This window comes from Pan paniscus, chromosome 20 (genome assembly GCF_029289425.2).
Source record: "Pan paniscus chromosome 20, NHGRI_mPanPan1-v2.0_pri, whole genome shotgun sequence".
NCBI classification, from domain to species: domain Eukaryota; kingdom Metazoa; phylum Chordata; class Mammalia; order Primates; family Hominidae; genus Pan; species Pan paniscus.
In genome coordinates this window covers 9600905-9615596 of record NC_073269.2, presented here as the reverse complement: position 1 = coordinate 9615596, position 14692 = coordinate 9600905, and the positions used below count along the sequence as shown (strand labels likewise).

General features: G+C 52.0%; 1 protein-coding gene across 12 annotated transcripts in view; it reads left to right on the top strand.

Moving 5' to 3' along the window:
* Positions 1-9336, top strand: part of PTPRS (protein tyrosine phosphatase receptor type S) — a 135020-nt gene extending 125684 nt beyond the window's left edge. For all 12 annotated transcript variants that reach the window (XM_055104044.2, XM_055104043.2, XM_034945943.3 and 9 more), the window contains 10 exons: positions 63-238; positions 319-438; positions 2345-2499; positions 2586-2871; positions 3068-3246; positions 4031-4157; positions 4242-4367; positions 6458-6612; positions 6792-6927; positions 8009-9336. In XM_055104044.2, the coding sequence (XP_054960019.1) occupies positions 63-238; positions 319-438; positions 2345-2499; positions 2586-2871; positions 3068-3246; positions 4031-4157; positions 4242-4367; positions 6458-6612; positions 6792-6927; positions 8009-8077 (1529 nt within the window). In that variant the 3' untranslated portion in view covers positions 8078-9336. The remainder of the gene's footprint in view (positions 1-62; positions 239-318; positions 439-2344; positions 2500-2585; positions 2872-3067; positions 3247-4030; positions 4158-4241; positions 4368-6457; positions 6613-6791; positions 6928-8008) is intronic.
* Positions 9337-14692: the final 5356 nt, after the last annotated feature.

Here is a 14692-nt window from a genome sequence, read left to right as displayed (position 1 = left end):
CAGACAGAGCCAAACTAGCAAGACAGCCCCCACAGATCCCTGGCCTCTCGCCCTGGCTGCAGGCATCGTGGGCAGTGATTACATCAATGCCAACTATGTGGACGGCTACCGGCGTCAGAACGCGTACATTGCCACGCAGGGGCCGCTGCCTGAGACCTTTGGGGACTTCTGGCGTATGGTGTGGGAGCAGCGGTCGGCGACCATCGTCATGATGACGCGGCTGGAGGAGAAGTCACGGGTGAGCCTTGGACCCCACGGCCCTCAAGCCCCTGCCAGCCAGCCTGTCCCTGCTGACACCTGTTCTCTTGCCCAATACAGATCAAGTGTGATCAGTATTGGCCCAACAGAGGCACGGAGACCTACGGCTTCATCCAGGTCACGTTGCTAGACACCATCGAGCTGGCCACATTCTGCGTCAGGACATTCTCTCTGCACAAGGTGGGGCCCAGGCTGGGGCTGGGGGCTGAGGGTGGAGGAATGTGTTGGAAGGGAGGCAGAGGGCCCCAGCTTCTACCCAGGGAGCTCCCCATGGGACAGAGAGAAAGCGGAGCGTGTCTACCCAGGCTGACTACATTCTCATGAAACCCACTTCCATGGAGGGGGAAACTGAGGCTCAGAGAGGACACTGCTTGTTTCCACCCATGGCAGGAGGACAAAGCCGGCAGAGCCCAACTCAGCAATGAGCCTGATTTCCTCTTGCCTTTACTCATGCCCCAGGTCCTCTTTGCCCACTTGTCCTCTGGCCTCACCCAGCTTGAGCCTATGATGGGGGCCTCAGCAGGGCCCCAGCCCTGCCTTCAAGGAGTCTCCAGACAGAGATGGACAGATATTGGCAGCCCTGCAAAGTCAGGACTGGGATGGAGAAGATCTTTTAGATATGTATTTAACTGATGGCTGCTGTCCATAGTGCGGTTCCATCTGTTTTTCTCCATCTGTAGTTCTGAATTAGGACAATTCTGCTATCCAGGAGACATTTGTTATTGTCATGATGGGGAGGGGAGGTGCTACTGGCACCATGATGTATCCCCAACACCCAGCCAGGTCATCTCACCGTCAGGCACCTGCTTGACTTAAGTGCCAGAAAACTAAGTACATGGACAAGAGTGAGAATTCTTGGTTCAATCACACACATTAAGCACATGTTATATCTCACTCCCTAACCTGGACACAAGCACACAACAGGGACCTAAACAGACAAAACGTTCTGCCCTTGGGGGATTTAACAGTCTAGTAGACAAGACACAGACCACAACTATGAAATGTCAAGAAAGCTTACATGTCAAAGGAGAAAAATAAAGTGGAGGAGAAAAACAGTGTCAGGGACCTGGAAGAGGGTATGATGGGGAGATTTGGGGGAACAGCATTTCAGGTAAGAGGGTGCAGCCTGGGCAGAGGCCCTGGGGCAGGACCGTGCCTGGCGTGTTACAGGAACAGAGGGGAGGGCAGGGAGGGGACAGGGCAGGTCATGCAGGATCCTGTGGGCCTTGGGGAAGACTTTGGCTTTGACCCTGTGGGAGGCAGGAACCATGGAAGACTGTGGGCAGAGGAGGGACCAGATCTGACTTAGGCACTCAGGTGCCCTCTGGCTGCTGCAGGGAAGATAGATTGGGGGGATTGGGTGGGAGCCAAGGTCTGGGGCAAAGAGGGTGGTGATAGGTCTAGACCAGGTTGGCCTCCATGGAGAACCTGGAGCAGGTGGATTGGGATAGACTTTGGAGACAGAGCCAACAGCCCTGGGTGAGGTGTTGGATGTGAGAGGGGGGAGAGTTAAGGATGACTCCCAAGCTTTGGCCAGAGTGCCCAGAAGGTTGCAGCCACCTTCAGCTAAGACGGGGGAGCAGGTTTGGGGAGAAGGCCAGATACAGTTGGCCACGTTGTGTGTGAGGCGTCTGCAAGACTCTCTACTTGGAAACGTCCAGGGGCGGCTAGAGCCCAAGTCAGGCACTTAGGGACATGGTGACTGGGAGGCGCAGACATGGGTGTTTTTTTTTTTGAGATGGAGTTTCACTCTGTCGCCCAGGCTGGAGTACAGTGGCGCGATCTCAGCTCATTGCAACCTCCACCTCCCGAGTTCAAGCAATTCTTCTGCCTCAGCCTCCCAAGTAGCTGGGATTACAGGCATGCGCCACCATGCCCAGCTAATTTTGTATTTTTAGTCGAGACGAGGTTTCTCCATGTTGGTCAGGCTGGTCTCGAACTCCTGACCTCAGGTGATCCGCCCACCTCGGCCTCCCAAAGTGCTGGGATAACAGGCGTGAGCCACCGCACCCGGCCACTTGGGCATCTTCAGCACATGGGTGGCAGGGTGAGCCAGAGTGACAGGTGACATCCTTGTGGTCCCCAGAATGGCTCCAGTGAGAAACGCGAGGTCCGCCAGTTCCAGTTTACGGCGTGGCCGGACCATGGCGTGCCCGAATACCCAACGCCCTTCCTGGCTTTCCTGCGGAGAGTCAAGACCTGCAACCCGCCAGATGCCGGCCCCATCGTGGTTCACTGCAGGTACGTCCACCCCACTCTGCCCCATCCGCTTCCCCCCGGTCCCCGCAGCCCAGCAGCCCCTGAACGCCACGTGGCTGTCCCCGCAGTGCCGGTGTGGGCCGCACAGGCTGCTTTATCGTCATCGATGCCATGCTTGAGCGGATCAAGCCAGAGAAGACAGTCGATGTCTATGGCCACGTGACGCTCATGAGGTCCCAGCGCAACTACATGGTGCAGACGGAGGACCAGTACAGCTTCATCCACGAGGCCCTGCTGGAGGCCGTGGGCTGTGGCAACACAGAAGTGCCCGCACGCAGCCTCTATGCCTACATCCAGAAGCTGGCCCAGGTGGAGCCTGGTGAACACGTCACTGGCATGGAACTCGAGTTCAAGGTGCCAGCGGGGTGGAGGCTGCCGTGGGCGGGGTGGAGAGGAGGCCCAAAGAGCCGAAAATCAGGCCCGCCTCGAGCAATGGGGACTAGAAGGTGGTGGCGGGGTGCCCCTACCTACCTATCCACCATTGGTGCTCCGGCTGAAAGCATAGCCTTCCTCATCCTAATGGTGGCCTCTGGCTTCCTCCTCCCCACAGCGGCTGGCTAACTCCAAGGCCCACACGTCACGCTTCATCAGTGCCAATCTGCCTTGTAACAAGTTCAAGAACCGCCTGGTGAACATCATGCCCTATGAGAGCACACGGGTCTGTCTGCAACCCATCCGGGGTGTGGAGGGCTCTGACTACATCAACGCCAGCTTCATTGATGGCTACAGGTAGGTGCCATGCCTTTCCCACCTCAGGGCCCCAGAAGGAGCCCATCTCTGCTCTCAAGAGGCCTCCAGTCTTGTGGGAGACAGAGCTGGGGAGATACTGGTAGCCCTGAGCTGTTTAAATACACATCTTTAGATGTATATTTAACTGATGGCTGCTGTCCGTGAATCTTTGGGTGTGTGTTTAACCGATGGCTGCTGTCCATAATGTGATTCCATCTGTTCTATCAGTGGTTCTCAATTGGGGTAATTCTGACACCCTGAGGATATTTCTTATTTTCATGACTACTACTGGTACTGACTGGGTGGGGACCAGGCATGCTGCTCAGCATCCTACAGTACACAGAACAGCTTGTCTCAGAGAACAATCCAGCGCCAAATGTCAATAGCACTGAGATTGAGAAATCCTGGCAAAGGAGGGGAGGGTGTTCTTGGCAGAGGGTGCCACATGTGCAAAGGCCCGGGGCTGAGAGCTTGGCCCACGCAAGCAACTGAAAGTAGGGCAGTGGCCCTTGAAGGAGATGGAGGGAAGAAATCAGGAGAGGTTAGTGGATAGTCCCGCAGCTTTGTCAAGGGATTTGAATTTGTCATGAGACTGGTGGTTTCCCGACATGCAAAATGGGATCACCAGGAGGGGAAGTGGTGCACCCAGCAGCCATTCCTGGCAGGCAGTGGGGTGGTAGGTGTAGCTGTCACTGGCTTGGTCCTGACCCTCCCGGGCAGCATCAGGTGAGTACCACACCAGGTCTCCCTGCCGGCCCTGGGCTCATACCCCCAACTCCTGCAGGCAGCAGAAGGCCTACATCGCGACACAGGGGCCGCTGGCGGAGACCACGGAAGACTTCTGGCGCATGCTGTGGGAGAACAATTCGACGATCGTGGTGATGCTGACCAAGCTGCGGGAGATGGGCCGGGTGAGCTAGGGGCCACAGCGGGGAAGGGCGAGGGCCAGACTGTGGCTCAGACAGCGCTGACCACGGCCGCCATCTCCTCCACAGGAGAAGTGTCACCAGTACTGGCCGGCCGAGCGCTCTGCCCGCTACCAGTACTTTGTGGTAGATCCGATGGCAGAATACAACATGCCTCAGTATATTCTGCGAGAGTTCAAGGTCACAGATGCCCGGGTGAGTGAAGAGACAGATTGGCGGGAGGGGCTGGAGCCTTAGTGGTCTGGAAAGGGCTGCCCTGGTTGGTGATGGATACAAAGGCCGAGGGTTAGGGATAAGCATTGGGAATCAGGAGAAATGTCAGCTGACCAGTTGGCCACTTGCTTCTACTGCCACAGAGGTGGAAGAGAGGGTCTTATCTCTGTGCTGATCCTGTAGTGTCTCCACTCACTAGGGAACATGGCCCCAGGGGATGATATTCAAGGAAGTGAATGGGGCTTTCCTCCGGAAGCAGCCACCTGTGGAGGATGATGATAAAGGGCTGAAAGGGACTTGAGGGGTTGAGGGTGATGGGTGGTAGACCGTGGACAAGGAGAGTCAGATGGTGGGGACTGGCACCGTTGGGTGAGGAGAGATGAGTATGGATGGTGTTGGCTCAATGAAGGACTGCAGTGTCAGGTGGAGGGAGAAAGGCCAGGTATTAGGTGGCAACAGATGAAGACTCATAGTGGAAGGTGGCCCTGTTGGGTGACAAAGGATCAAAGTTAGTGGTGGAAGATCGATGATGGTAGAGAATGCAGTGAGGGGATGATAGAGGATGGGGAATGTTGGCCAAGATGATGCCAAAGGATGGTGAAGGCTGCTGAATGAACAGCAATCACCGGGCATTGTGCTGTGAGCAGTGCAAGATGGTGCCCTTGGAGGGGTGGAATCTGGAATTGGAGAGAAGAACATTCGCATAACAGGATGGAGAATGTCAGTGGAATGTGGTAGTTTGGGTCGGTGAAGGGTGATGCTTTATCAGTGGTGGATGGAGGAAGATAGAATTGGAGAAGGGCAAATGTTTGGCCAGCAGGGGGTGGAGAAAATCAATGGGAAATACAATGACTAAGAAAGGACAGTAAACAGTAGTCAATGGTATAAACCAATGGGTGGTACAAGATTGAGGAAGATGGGGTTGGGAAAGGAGATTTTAGAAAACGTAAAACATCAGGGAAAGATGGTACACTGGATGGCAAATGGTGGCAGAGGATAACAATTTTGGATGTCACCATTTTGATGGTGGAGGATGGGATTAGAACAAGGCAGATGATGGGGAATGGAGAATGTCAGTGGAAGATGGTACCCTTGGATGGTGGAGAGTGATGAATTGTTAGTGATGGATGGTGGAAAATGGCACCATTGAGTTGTGAAGGATGGAAGATGGCAGAGAATGATGTGGTTGGATGGCACCACTGGGTGGTAGGAAAGGAGACTGCAAAGAGGAATGGTTGAGTAGTGGGGAATGAAGACAGTCAGTGGAAGATGCCATCACTGAATGGTTAAGGATGAGTTACCAAGAGGGGATGGTGGTGGATGATGGAAGATGATGGTGTTGGGTGGAACTCGGGATGGCAGAAGGTAATGAGTTACCAGCAGCGGGTGGTAGCAATGGCACTGTTATTGGATGATGGAAGATGATGGTGTTGGATGGTGGACGATGAAAGATGATGGCACTATTGGGTTGTAGAAGATGAGTCATCATTGATGAGCTATGGACAGTGATGGAGTTGACTTGTGCTGTAGGGCCCCGAAATGGCACAGAGTGGAAGATGACAGAGGATCATGGTGAATAGGAGCTGGGAAGGGCAGAGCTGGTTGCACTATGGGATGGCGAAGGATGGAGGATGGAGGTGCTGGATGTCATACAGGAAATGTGGGGAGAGGAACAGCTGGGTGGCAAGAAGTGGTGAGGATGAGGTTGGAGCATCTCTTGTGGAAAGCAGTACCACTGCATTGTGAAGGACGGTAAGTTGTCAGGGTGAATGAATGGCAGAGAGTGTACAAAATGGGGGTGAGGGCCGGGCCTGGTGCCTCATGCCTGTAATCCCAGCTAATCGGGAGGCTGAGGCAGGAGAATTACTTGAATCACTGGAGGCGGAGGTTGCAGTGAGCCGAGATCACGCCATTGCACTCCAACCTGGGCGACAAGAGTGAAACTCCATCTCAAAAACAAACAAACAAACAAACAAACAAAAAAATGGGGATGAAGATAGGGAGGATGGAGAAAAACCCCCATGGCCGCTGCTGATAACACTGATAACAAGATTGGGCTCTCTGCACTCTAGGATGGCCAGTCCCGGACTGTCCGGCAGTTCCAGTTCACAGACTGGCCGGAACAGGGTGTGCCAAAGTCGGGGGAGGGCTTCATCGACTTCATTGGCCAAGTGCATAAGACTAAGGAGCAGTTTGGCCAGGACGGCCCCATCTCTGTCCACTGCAGGTGAGCTCCCTCAAGGGTCCCAGCTTTTGGCCCTGCTGGGGAAACTGAGGCCTGATGGGGACAGCCCCAAGCTTAGGCTATCCCATCTGGGCTGTTAGAGTCCTCGGGGAATCGGGTGGTCAGATCAGGGCTGTCCAGCACCTGCCCCTGAATAGCTGTGCTCACTTTACTGCCACCAGTGCCGGCGTGGGCAGGACGGGCGTCTTCATCACGCTTAGCATCGTGCTGGAGCGGATGCGGTACGAAGGCGTGGTGGACATCTTTCAGACGGTGAAGATGCTACGAACCCAGCGGCCGGCCATGGTGCAGACAGAGGTAAAGATGGGACAGGGAGGGGAGGCAGCCTGGCCTCACGCCCCGACTGCCCCTAAGCCCCAGTTTCCTCCTCTGGGAGATGGGTACAGCCACCTGGGACTCTCTGGGTCACTGTGGGTAGATGGTCCACAGACCCCTCCCGCACTGGAAGGGGACCAGTAACCCTTTTAACACAACAGTCAGCTGAAGGTCAAAGCCGAGAAGTGGCCCTTGGAGTGGACAGAGATGGGCTCATTGCAGTCCCCAAGTCACAGCAAGTCTGTGGCTCAGCCTGGACCCTGCCAAGAACCACTGACCCTCAAGTCCAACCAATGTACAGATGGGGAAACTGAGGCCCAGACTCCTAGCTCCAAGGGGAATGTTCCAGTGGAGGGGGTTCTGAACAGCAGCCATGTCTTAAAAGATGAGTAGAGGGGACCCGGCGTGGCAGCTCACACCTGTAATCCCAGCACTTTGGGAGGCTGAGGTGGGAGGATTGCTTGAGCCCATCCTGGGCAACACAGAAAGACCCCATCTCTACAAAAAAAATAGAAATGAGGCTGGGTGTGGTGGCTCATGCCTGTAATCCCAGCACTTTGGGAGGCCAAGGCAGGCAGATCACCTGAGGTCAGGAGTTTGAGACCAGCCTGGCCAACATGGCGAAACCCTGTCTCTACTAAAAATACCACAATTAGCCGGGCATGGTGGTACACGCCTGTCATCCCAGCTACTTGGGAGGCTCAGGCAGGAGAATCACTTGAACCCGGGAGGCGGAGGTTGCAGGGAGCCAAGATGGCACCACTGCACTCCAGCCTGGGCAACACAGCGAGACTCCGTCTCAAAATAAATAAAAAAGAAAAGATGAATAGGGCCTCCAGGCAGACAGGGGAGGAGAGGGCATTCCGGGTGAAGAGCCTGGCTGTGTTAGGCAGAGAGGTGTGGCATAGCTCACTTCATTGTGGGAGGGCCGTGGGGGCCAAAGAGACCTTCTGCAAGAGACACGCACAAGGCTGAGGAGCTTGGCCTGCTCCTGAGGGCGATAGGGAGCCCTGGGAGGCGTTAGAGCAGGGGAGGTACTAACAGGTCACCTCTGCTCCCCCAGGATGAGTACCAGTTCTGTTACCAGGCGGCACTGGAGTACCTCGGAAGCTTTGACCACTATGCAACCTAAAGCCATGGTCCCCCCCAGGCCCGACACCACCGGCCCCGGATGCCTCTGCCCCTCCCGGGCGGACCTCCTGAGGCCTGGACCCCCAGTGGGCAGGGCAGGAGGTGGCAGCGGCAGCAGCTGTGTTTCTGCACCATTTCCGAGGACGACGCAGCCCCTCGAGCCCCCCACCGGCCCCGGCCGCCCCAGCGACCTCCCTGGCACCGGCCGCCGCCTTCAAATACTTGGCACATTCCTCCTTTCCTTCCAATTCCAAAACCAGATTCCGGGGTGGGGGGTGGGGGGATGGTGAGCAAATAGGAGTGCTCCCCAGAACCAGAGGAGGGTGGGGCACAGACCCTAGACGGACCCCTCGTCCTCCTCCAGCGGTGGTAGGGGGACCCGGGGGGCTCCTCCCCGCTCTGCAGCCTGGGGACACTGGGCTGGGACCAGAATCCAGCTTTCTTTTAAAACTCTCAGTGTAACTGTATCCCGTGACATTTCGTTTTTTTTAAATAGTGTATTTTTTTTTCCATTTTTTTTTTTTAAGAAAAACAAACAAAAGACTCGCCAGTCAATGACTTTCAAAGAGAACAACTAACTTTGGCTTATTCATATTCTGTTCAAAGACAGTCTATTTTTTCACTGTAGAAAGCGTCCTTGTGTGATAGTTACGTTCGCAAACGCGCACGCCGGGCCCATGGCTGTACCGTGGCTTGCTTTTTTTTTTTTAATTTTTCCTACCATCAGAAAGTGTGCTTTGCTCACAGAAGAAGGGGATGTCCTTTTTTCTTTCTTGGCTTTTTTTTTCCCCCTTTTTGTTTCATTTTTATAAATTAAATTTTCAGACATATCAAATACAGTTCTGAGGGTAAGGTCATGGGGGAGCTCGGACCCAGTGGCGTTGGGTGCGGTTGAGGGGGACGCTGCTGTAAGGAGAGAGATGACAGTGGGCCTCCTCTGAGAGCCTGAGCTGTCTCCCCGTCTCCCACCCCCAAGGAGACAGAGAGGATCCTACTTCTTTGGGGACAGTGGCTGTATGGCTGTGCTGCCCCACATCAGGGACCCTTTCCCCCTGGGACTATGGGGCAATTTGGGAGCAAAACCAGAAGGACAGGACCCCCTCTACCCGCCTACCCTGAGCAAGCGAGTTGTTCCTCTTTGTACAAGGGCAGGTCTGCGGTTACTTTCAACACTGTTTATTCCAGCGGAAGCAGCCGGGTGGTTTTCCCACCCCCGTGTATGTAGATATATCGACTTTGTATTAAAGGAAGATCGTCTGACCCCGGCCCATTGTGGAGTCTTTGTTGCGCCCCTGCCTGTCCAGTTTCATCCCTGGGGTGGAGGTCGGTGGGGTCCTGGAGAGCTGATCTCGTTTCCTTGTGTGAACAGTCAGAGGAGGAGTTGGCCCAGAGAGGTGGTGGTGCTTGTCCAAGACCACACACCGCGGAGGCGGGTGGATCACAAGGTCAGGAGTTTGAGACCAGCCTGGCCAACATGGTGAAACTCTACTAAAAATACAAAAATTAGCCAGGCGCAGTGGCGGGCGCCTGTAATCCCAGTTACTCAGGAGGCTGAGGCAGGAGAATCGCTTGAACCCAGGAGTTAGAGGTTGCAGTGAGCTGAGATCATGCCATTGCACTCCAACCTGGGTGACAGAGTAAGACTGTCTCAAAAAAAAAAAAAAAAAAAAAACTCACTCAAAACACCGATGAAGTGGCCAGGCCAAGATTTGAACCCAAGCCCTGGTCCTGTAGGGGCTGCCTCGTGTTCTCATTCTAATAAGTGACCATGACTGAGAATTCACGATGGGCCAGACACTCTGAGATAGAAGTTACCAGCCCCTTGGCCAGGCGCGGTGGCTCACGCCTGTAATCCCAACACGTTGGGAGGCCGAGGCAGATGGATCACCTGAGATCGGGAGTTCGAGACCAGCCTGGCCGACATGGCAAAACCCTGTCTCTGCTAAAAACACAAAAATTAGCCAAGCATGGTGGCACGTGCCTGTAATCCGAGCTACTCAGGAGGCTGGAGCAGGAGAATCACTTGAACCCAGGAGGCGGAGGTTGCAGTGAGCTGAGATCAGGCCACTGCACTCCAGCCTGGGCGACAGAATGAGACTCCCATCTCCAAAAAAAAAAAAAAAAAAAAAATCCCCATTTGCATATTAGGAAACTGAGGCTCAGGGAGGGGCACACAATGAGTTTGAGGTGGAGCTGGGATTCGTACCCCAGCCCATCTCACCCGCAGCCCTGAGCATCACACTATGCTGCCTTCTCGAAGTGCCCTGGGGAAGAACTGAGTCCGTGGAGGGAAGCAACAGGTTGGGGACACTCTTTCTTCTCCACCCCTAGGCCACTCAATGAGCAGACCCATGCACTGAGCCAGAATCACATCCCTGGGGATGGAGAGTGAGCCATTTTGTATCTATACCCTTGCCTGAGTCACTTGCTTGGGCATAGAAGCCACCCACAGGAGCCAGAGATAGGATGAAAGAGCCCCCTATGACCTCAGGGAAGTTCCAGGAATGAGAAGGGGTGATCTTAGTGACACCAGGGACCCAGCTCAGGGAAGAATAGGACTATGTCTCTTAGAAACCAACAGATCAAGGCCGGGCGCGGTGGCTCACGCCTATAATCCCAGCACTTTGGGAGGCTGAGGCGGGCAGATCACGAGGTCAGGAGATGGAGACCATCCTGGCCAACATGGTGAAACCCCGTCTCTACTAAAAATACAAAAAATTAGCCGGGCATGGTGGCAGGAGCCTGTATTCTCAGCTACTTGGGAGGCTGAGGCAGGAGAATCCCTTGAACCTGGGAGGCAGAGGTTGCAGTGAGCCAAGACCATACCACTGTACTCCAGCCTGGGGGACAGAGCAAGACTCCGTCTCAAAAAAAAAAAAAGCAACAGATCAAGTAGTCAAAAAAATATAGATGTGACTAACATCATTAATAAGCTTGGCCAAAAATATTTAACAAACCCTATTATCCCCTCCTACTCTTAACATTCTCAAACACACATGGAACATTTGTAAAAATTAACAGAGATCGGCTGGGTGCAGTGGCTCACGCCCGTAATCTTAGCACTTTGGGAGGCCAAGGCAGGAGGATTACCTGAAGTCAGGAGTTCAAGACCAGCTTGGCCAACATGGTGAAACCCCCCGTCTCTACTAAAAATACAAAACATTAGCTGGGTATGGTGGCACACGCTTGTAATCCCAGCTACTCAGTAGGCTGAGGCAGGAGAATCGCTTGAACCCAGGAGGAAGGAGGTTGCGATGAGCTGAGATCGCGCCTCTACACTCCAGCCCGGGTGACAGAGCAAGACTTCATCTCAAAAAAAAAAAAAAAATTAACAGAGATCTTCACAAATTCCAAGAAACAAATATTAGATAAGGTATCCTGATCTTGGCTCTGAAGAGTAATTAGCCTCCCCTGGAAGGGGGAGGGAAATTTTAAAACACTTTTTTTTGGCGGGGAGGTAGGTGGGGGACAGAGTCTCGCTCTGTTGCCCAGGCTGGAGTGGCTCAGTCTCGGCTCACTGCAACCTCCATCTCCCAGGTTCAAGCGATTCTCCTGCCTCAGCCTCCTGAGTATGTAGCACTACAGGCGCCCACCACCACACCCAGCTAATTTTTTTTTTTTTTTTGTATTTTTAGTAGAGACAGGGTTACAGGGTTTCACCATGTTGGCCAGGCTGGTCTCGGACTCCTGACCTCAAGTGATTTGCCCACCTCGGCCTCCCACCAAAGTGTTGGGATTACAGGTGTTAGCCACCGTGCCCAGCCTTAAAACACATTTCTAAATAAGGTATGTGTTAAATCAATGTAATCCGGGTGCAGTGACTCATGCCTATAATCCCAGCACTTTGGGGTGAAGATAGGGAAACACTGCCTCTGGAAAAAAAAAAAAATCAATGTGAAAGTTACAAAGTTTTTCAAATTGAACAATTCAGATAGTACATCATGAGATGCATAACCTGCGGGATGCAGCCAATGGTGTGCTCAGAGAAAAATTCATAGCCTTGAACACATTTACCCTTTTTTTATTTTGAGGTAGGAGGGTCTCACTTTGTTGCTTAGGCTGGTCTTGAACTCCTGGCTTTAAACAATCTTACTACCTCAGCCTCCCAAAGTGCTGGGATTACCGGCACCAGCCACTGTGCCTGGCCTCTTTAACACACTTATAAGAAAAGAAATTTTGAAAATAAGTCAACTTTAAAAAGTTCATGAACCAAGTTTTCAATCAAATCACTAGAAAATAAACTCAAATAGAAAAAAAAACCCAAATAAAAAAAAAATGAAGATAAAGATGGAAATAACTTTTTTTTTTTTTTTTTGAGACAAGAGTTTCACTCTTGTTGCCCAGGCTGGGGTGCAATGGTGGATCTCGGCTCACTGCAACCTCTACCTGCCAGGTAAGAGTGATTCTCCTGTCTCAGCCTCCCAGGTAGTTTGGATTACAGGCACCCATCACCATGCCCGGCTATTTTTTTTGTATTTAGTAGAGATGGGGTTTCACCATGTTAGTCAGACTGGTGGTGAACTCCTGACCTCAGGTAATCCACCCGCCTTGGCCTCCCAAAGTGCTGGGATTACAGGCGTGCGCCCCTGCACCCAGCCTGGAAATAACTCTTAATTGGGCATTTTGATATGGCTCTTTTGCATTGACAAGATCAAAAACCTTTTCTTTGAAAACTCCAAAAACCTTAGGCAAAGATAATAAAAAAGAGAAAGTACAAATAATATCAGAAAAGTGGGGATAGAACACTTTAGAGATGAAGCCTTTTTTTCTTTTCTTTTTTTTGGTAAGATGAGTATTGGGAGAGCCAAGGAGGAAACAGACAGGGGCAGTGGAGGCTACCGGTAGCAGAACTGGTATGCAAAAAATCCCCTTCTCTCCCTCCATAGGATAGTTGTAAGAACAGACAGTGAAGAGAGAAAAAGATGGGGAAGCTGAGTGCAGTGGCTCACACCTATAATCCGAGCACTTTGGGAGGTTGGGGCAGGTGGATCACCTGAGGTCAGGGGTTCAAGACCAGCCTGGCCAACATTGTGAAATCCCATCTCTACCAAAAATACAAACATTAGCAGGGTGTGGTGGTGCATGCCTGTAATCCCAGCACTTTGGGGGCTGAGGTGGGCAGATCACTTGAGCCCAGGAGTTCAAGATCAGCCTGGGCAACATGGCAAAGCCCCATCTCTACCAAAAATACAAAAAATTAGCCAGGCATGGTAGCACACACCTGTAGTCCCAGCTACTCTGCAGGCTGAAGTGGAAAAATCACCTGAGCCCAGGAAATCAAGGCTGCAGTGAACTGTGATCATTCCACTGTACTCTAGCCTGGGTGATGGAGAGACCTTTCTCAAAAAAAAAAAAAGAGAGAGAGAGAAAGAAAATAGTGAAGTGATAGTAAAGATCTATGCCCCATACAAGGCACCTTCCCAGATAGTTTTCCAAGTGAGTTTTGCCAAATCTGCAAGGAAGAGATGATTTGCACATTTTGTCAACTGTCAGCTTATGAGGTGAAAAAAGAGATGGTACCTAAACTGTACGAAGAAAAACTAAGGAGGAAAAAAGCACATTCCACTTATGTGCCTAGATGCAAAAAGGCCAAGAAAATTTCAGCAATGGAAATCTAACATCTCATTAAAAGAATACAATGTTATGACTCAGACAGATTTATGGAATGCGAGGATAGTTTGACTTTAGAAACTCTGAGTGAGAACAGATTGGTGCTTTTGGAGGACAAGTTGAGAGTATCTGGTAAATTAAGGATGCACCTAACTTTTTCAGTCAACGATTCCATTCCTAGATATACATCTGACAGAGACTCTTGCAGATATGTCCAAGGGGACATGTACAGATATGTCGAGAGTGGCATTATTTGTCATTAAAATATTGGAACCAAACTAAATAGCCATCAGGAAAATGTATAAAGAATTATGAAAGTCTGGGCACAGTGGCTCATGCCTGTAATCCCAGTGCTTTCGGCGGCTGAGGCTGGCGGATTACTTGAGCCCAATAGTTGGAGAGCAGCCTGGGCATATAGTGAGAACTCATCACTACAAAAAATGTTTTAAAATTAGTTGAATGTGGTGGTATCTGCCTGTAATCTCAGCTACTCAGGAGGCTGAGGTAGGAGGATCGCTTGAGCCCAGGAGGCAGATGTTGTAGTGAGCCAAGATTGTGCCACTGTACTCCAGCCTGGGCAACAGAGTGAGACCCTGTCTCAAGAAAAAAAAAAAAAAAAGGCCAGGCATGGTGGCTCACGCCATAATCCCAGCAATTTGGGAGGCCCAGGTGGGCGGATCACCTGAGGTCAGGAGTTCGAGACCAGCCTGGCCAACATGGTGAAACCCCGTCTCTACCAAAAATACAAAAAATTAGCTGGGCATGGCGGCAGATGCCTGTAAAGCCAGCTACTCAGGAAGCTGAGGCAGGAGAATTGCTTGAACCCGGGAGGTGGAGGTTGCAGTGAGCTGAGATCGTGCCACTGCACTCCAGCCTGGGCAACAGAGTGAGACTTCATCTCAGAAAAAGAAAAAAATTATGATACAGGCACACGATGGAATACTATACAGCAATGAATATGAAGCCATTACAACTATACACCATGACCTGAACAAATCTCAGAAAT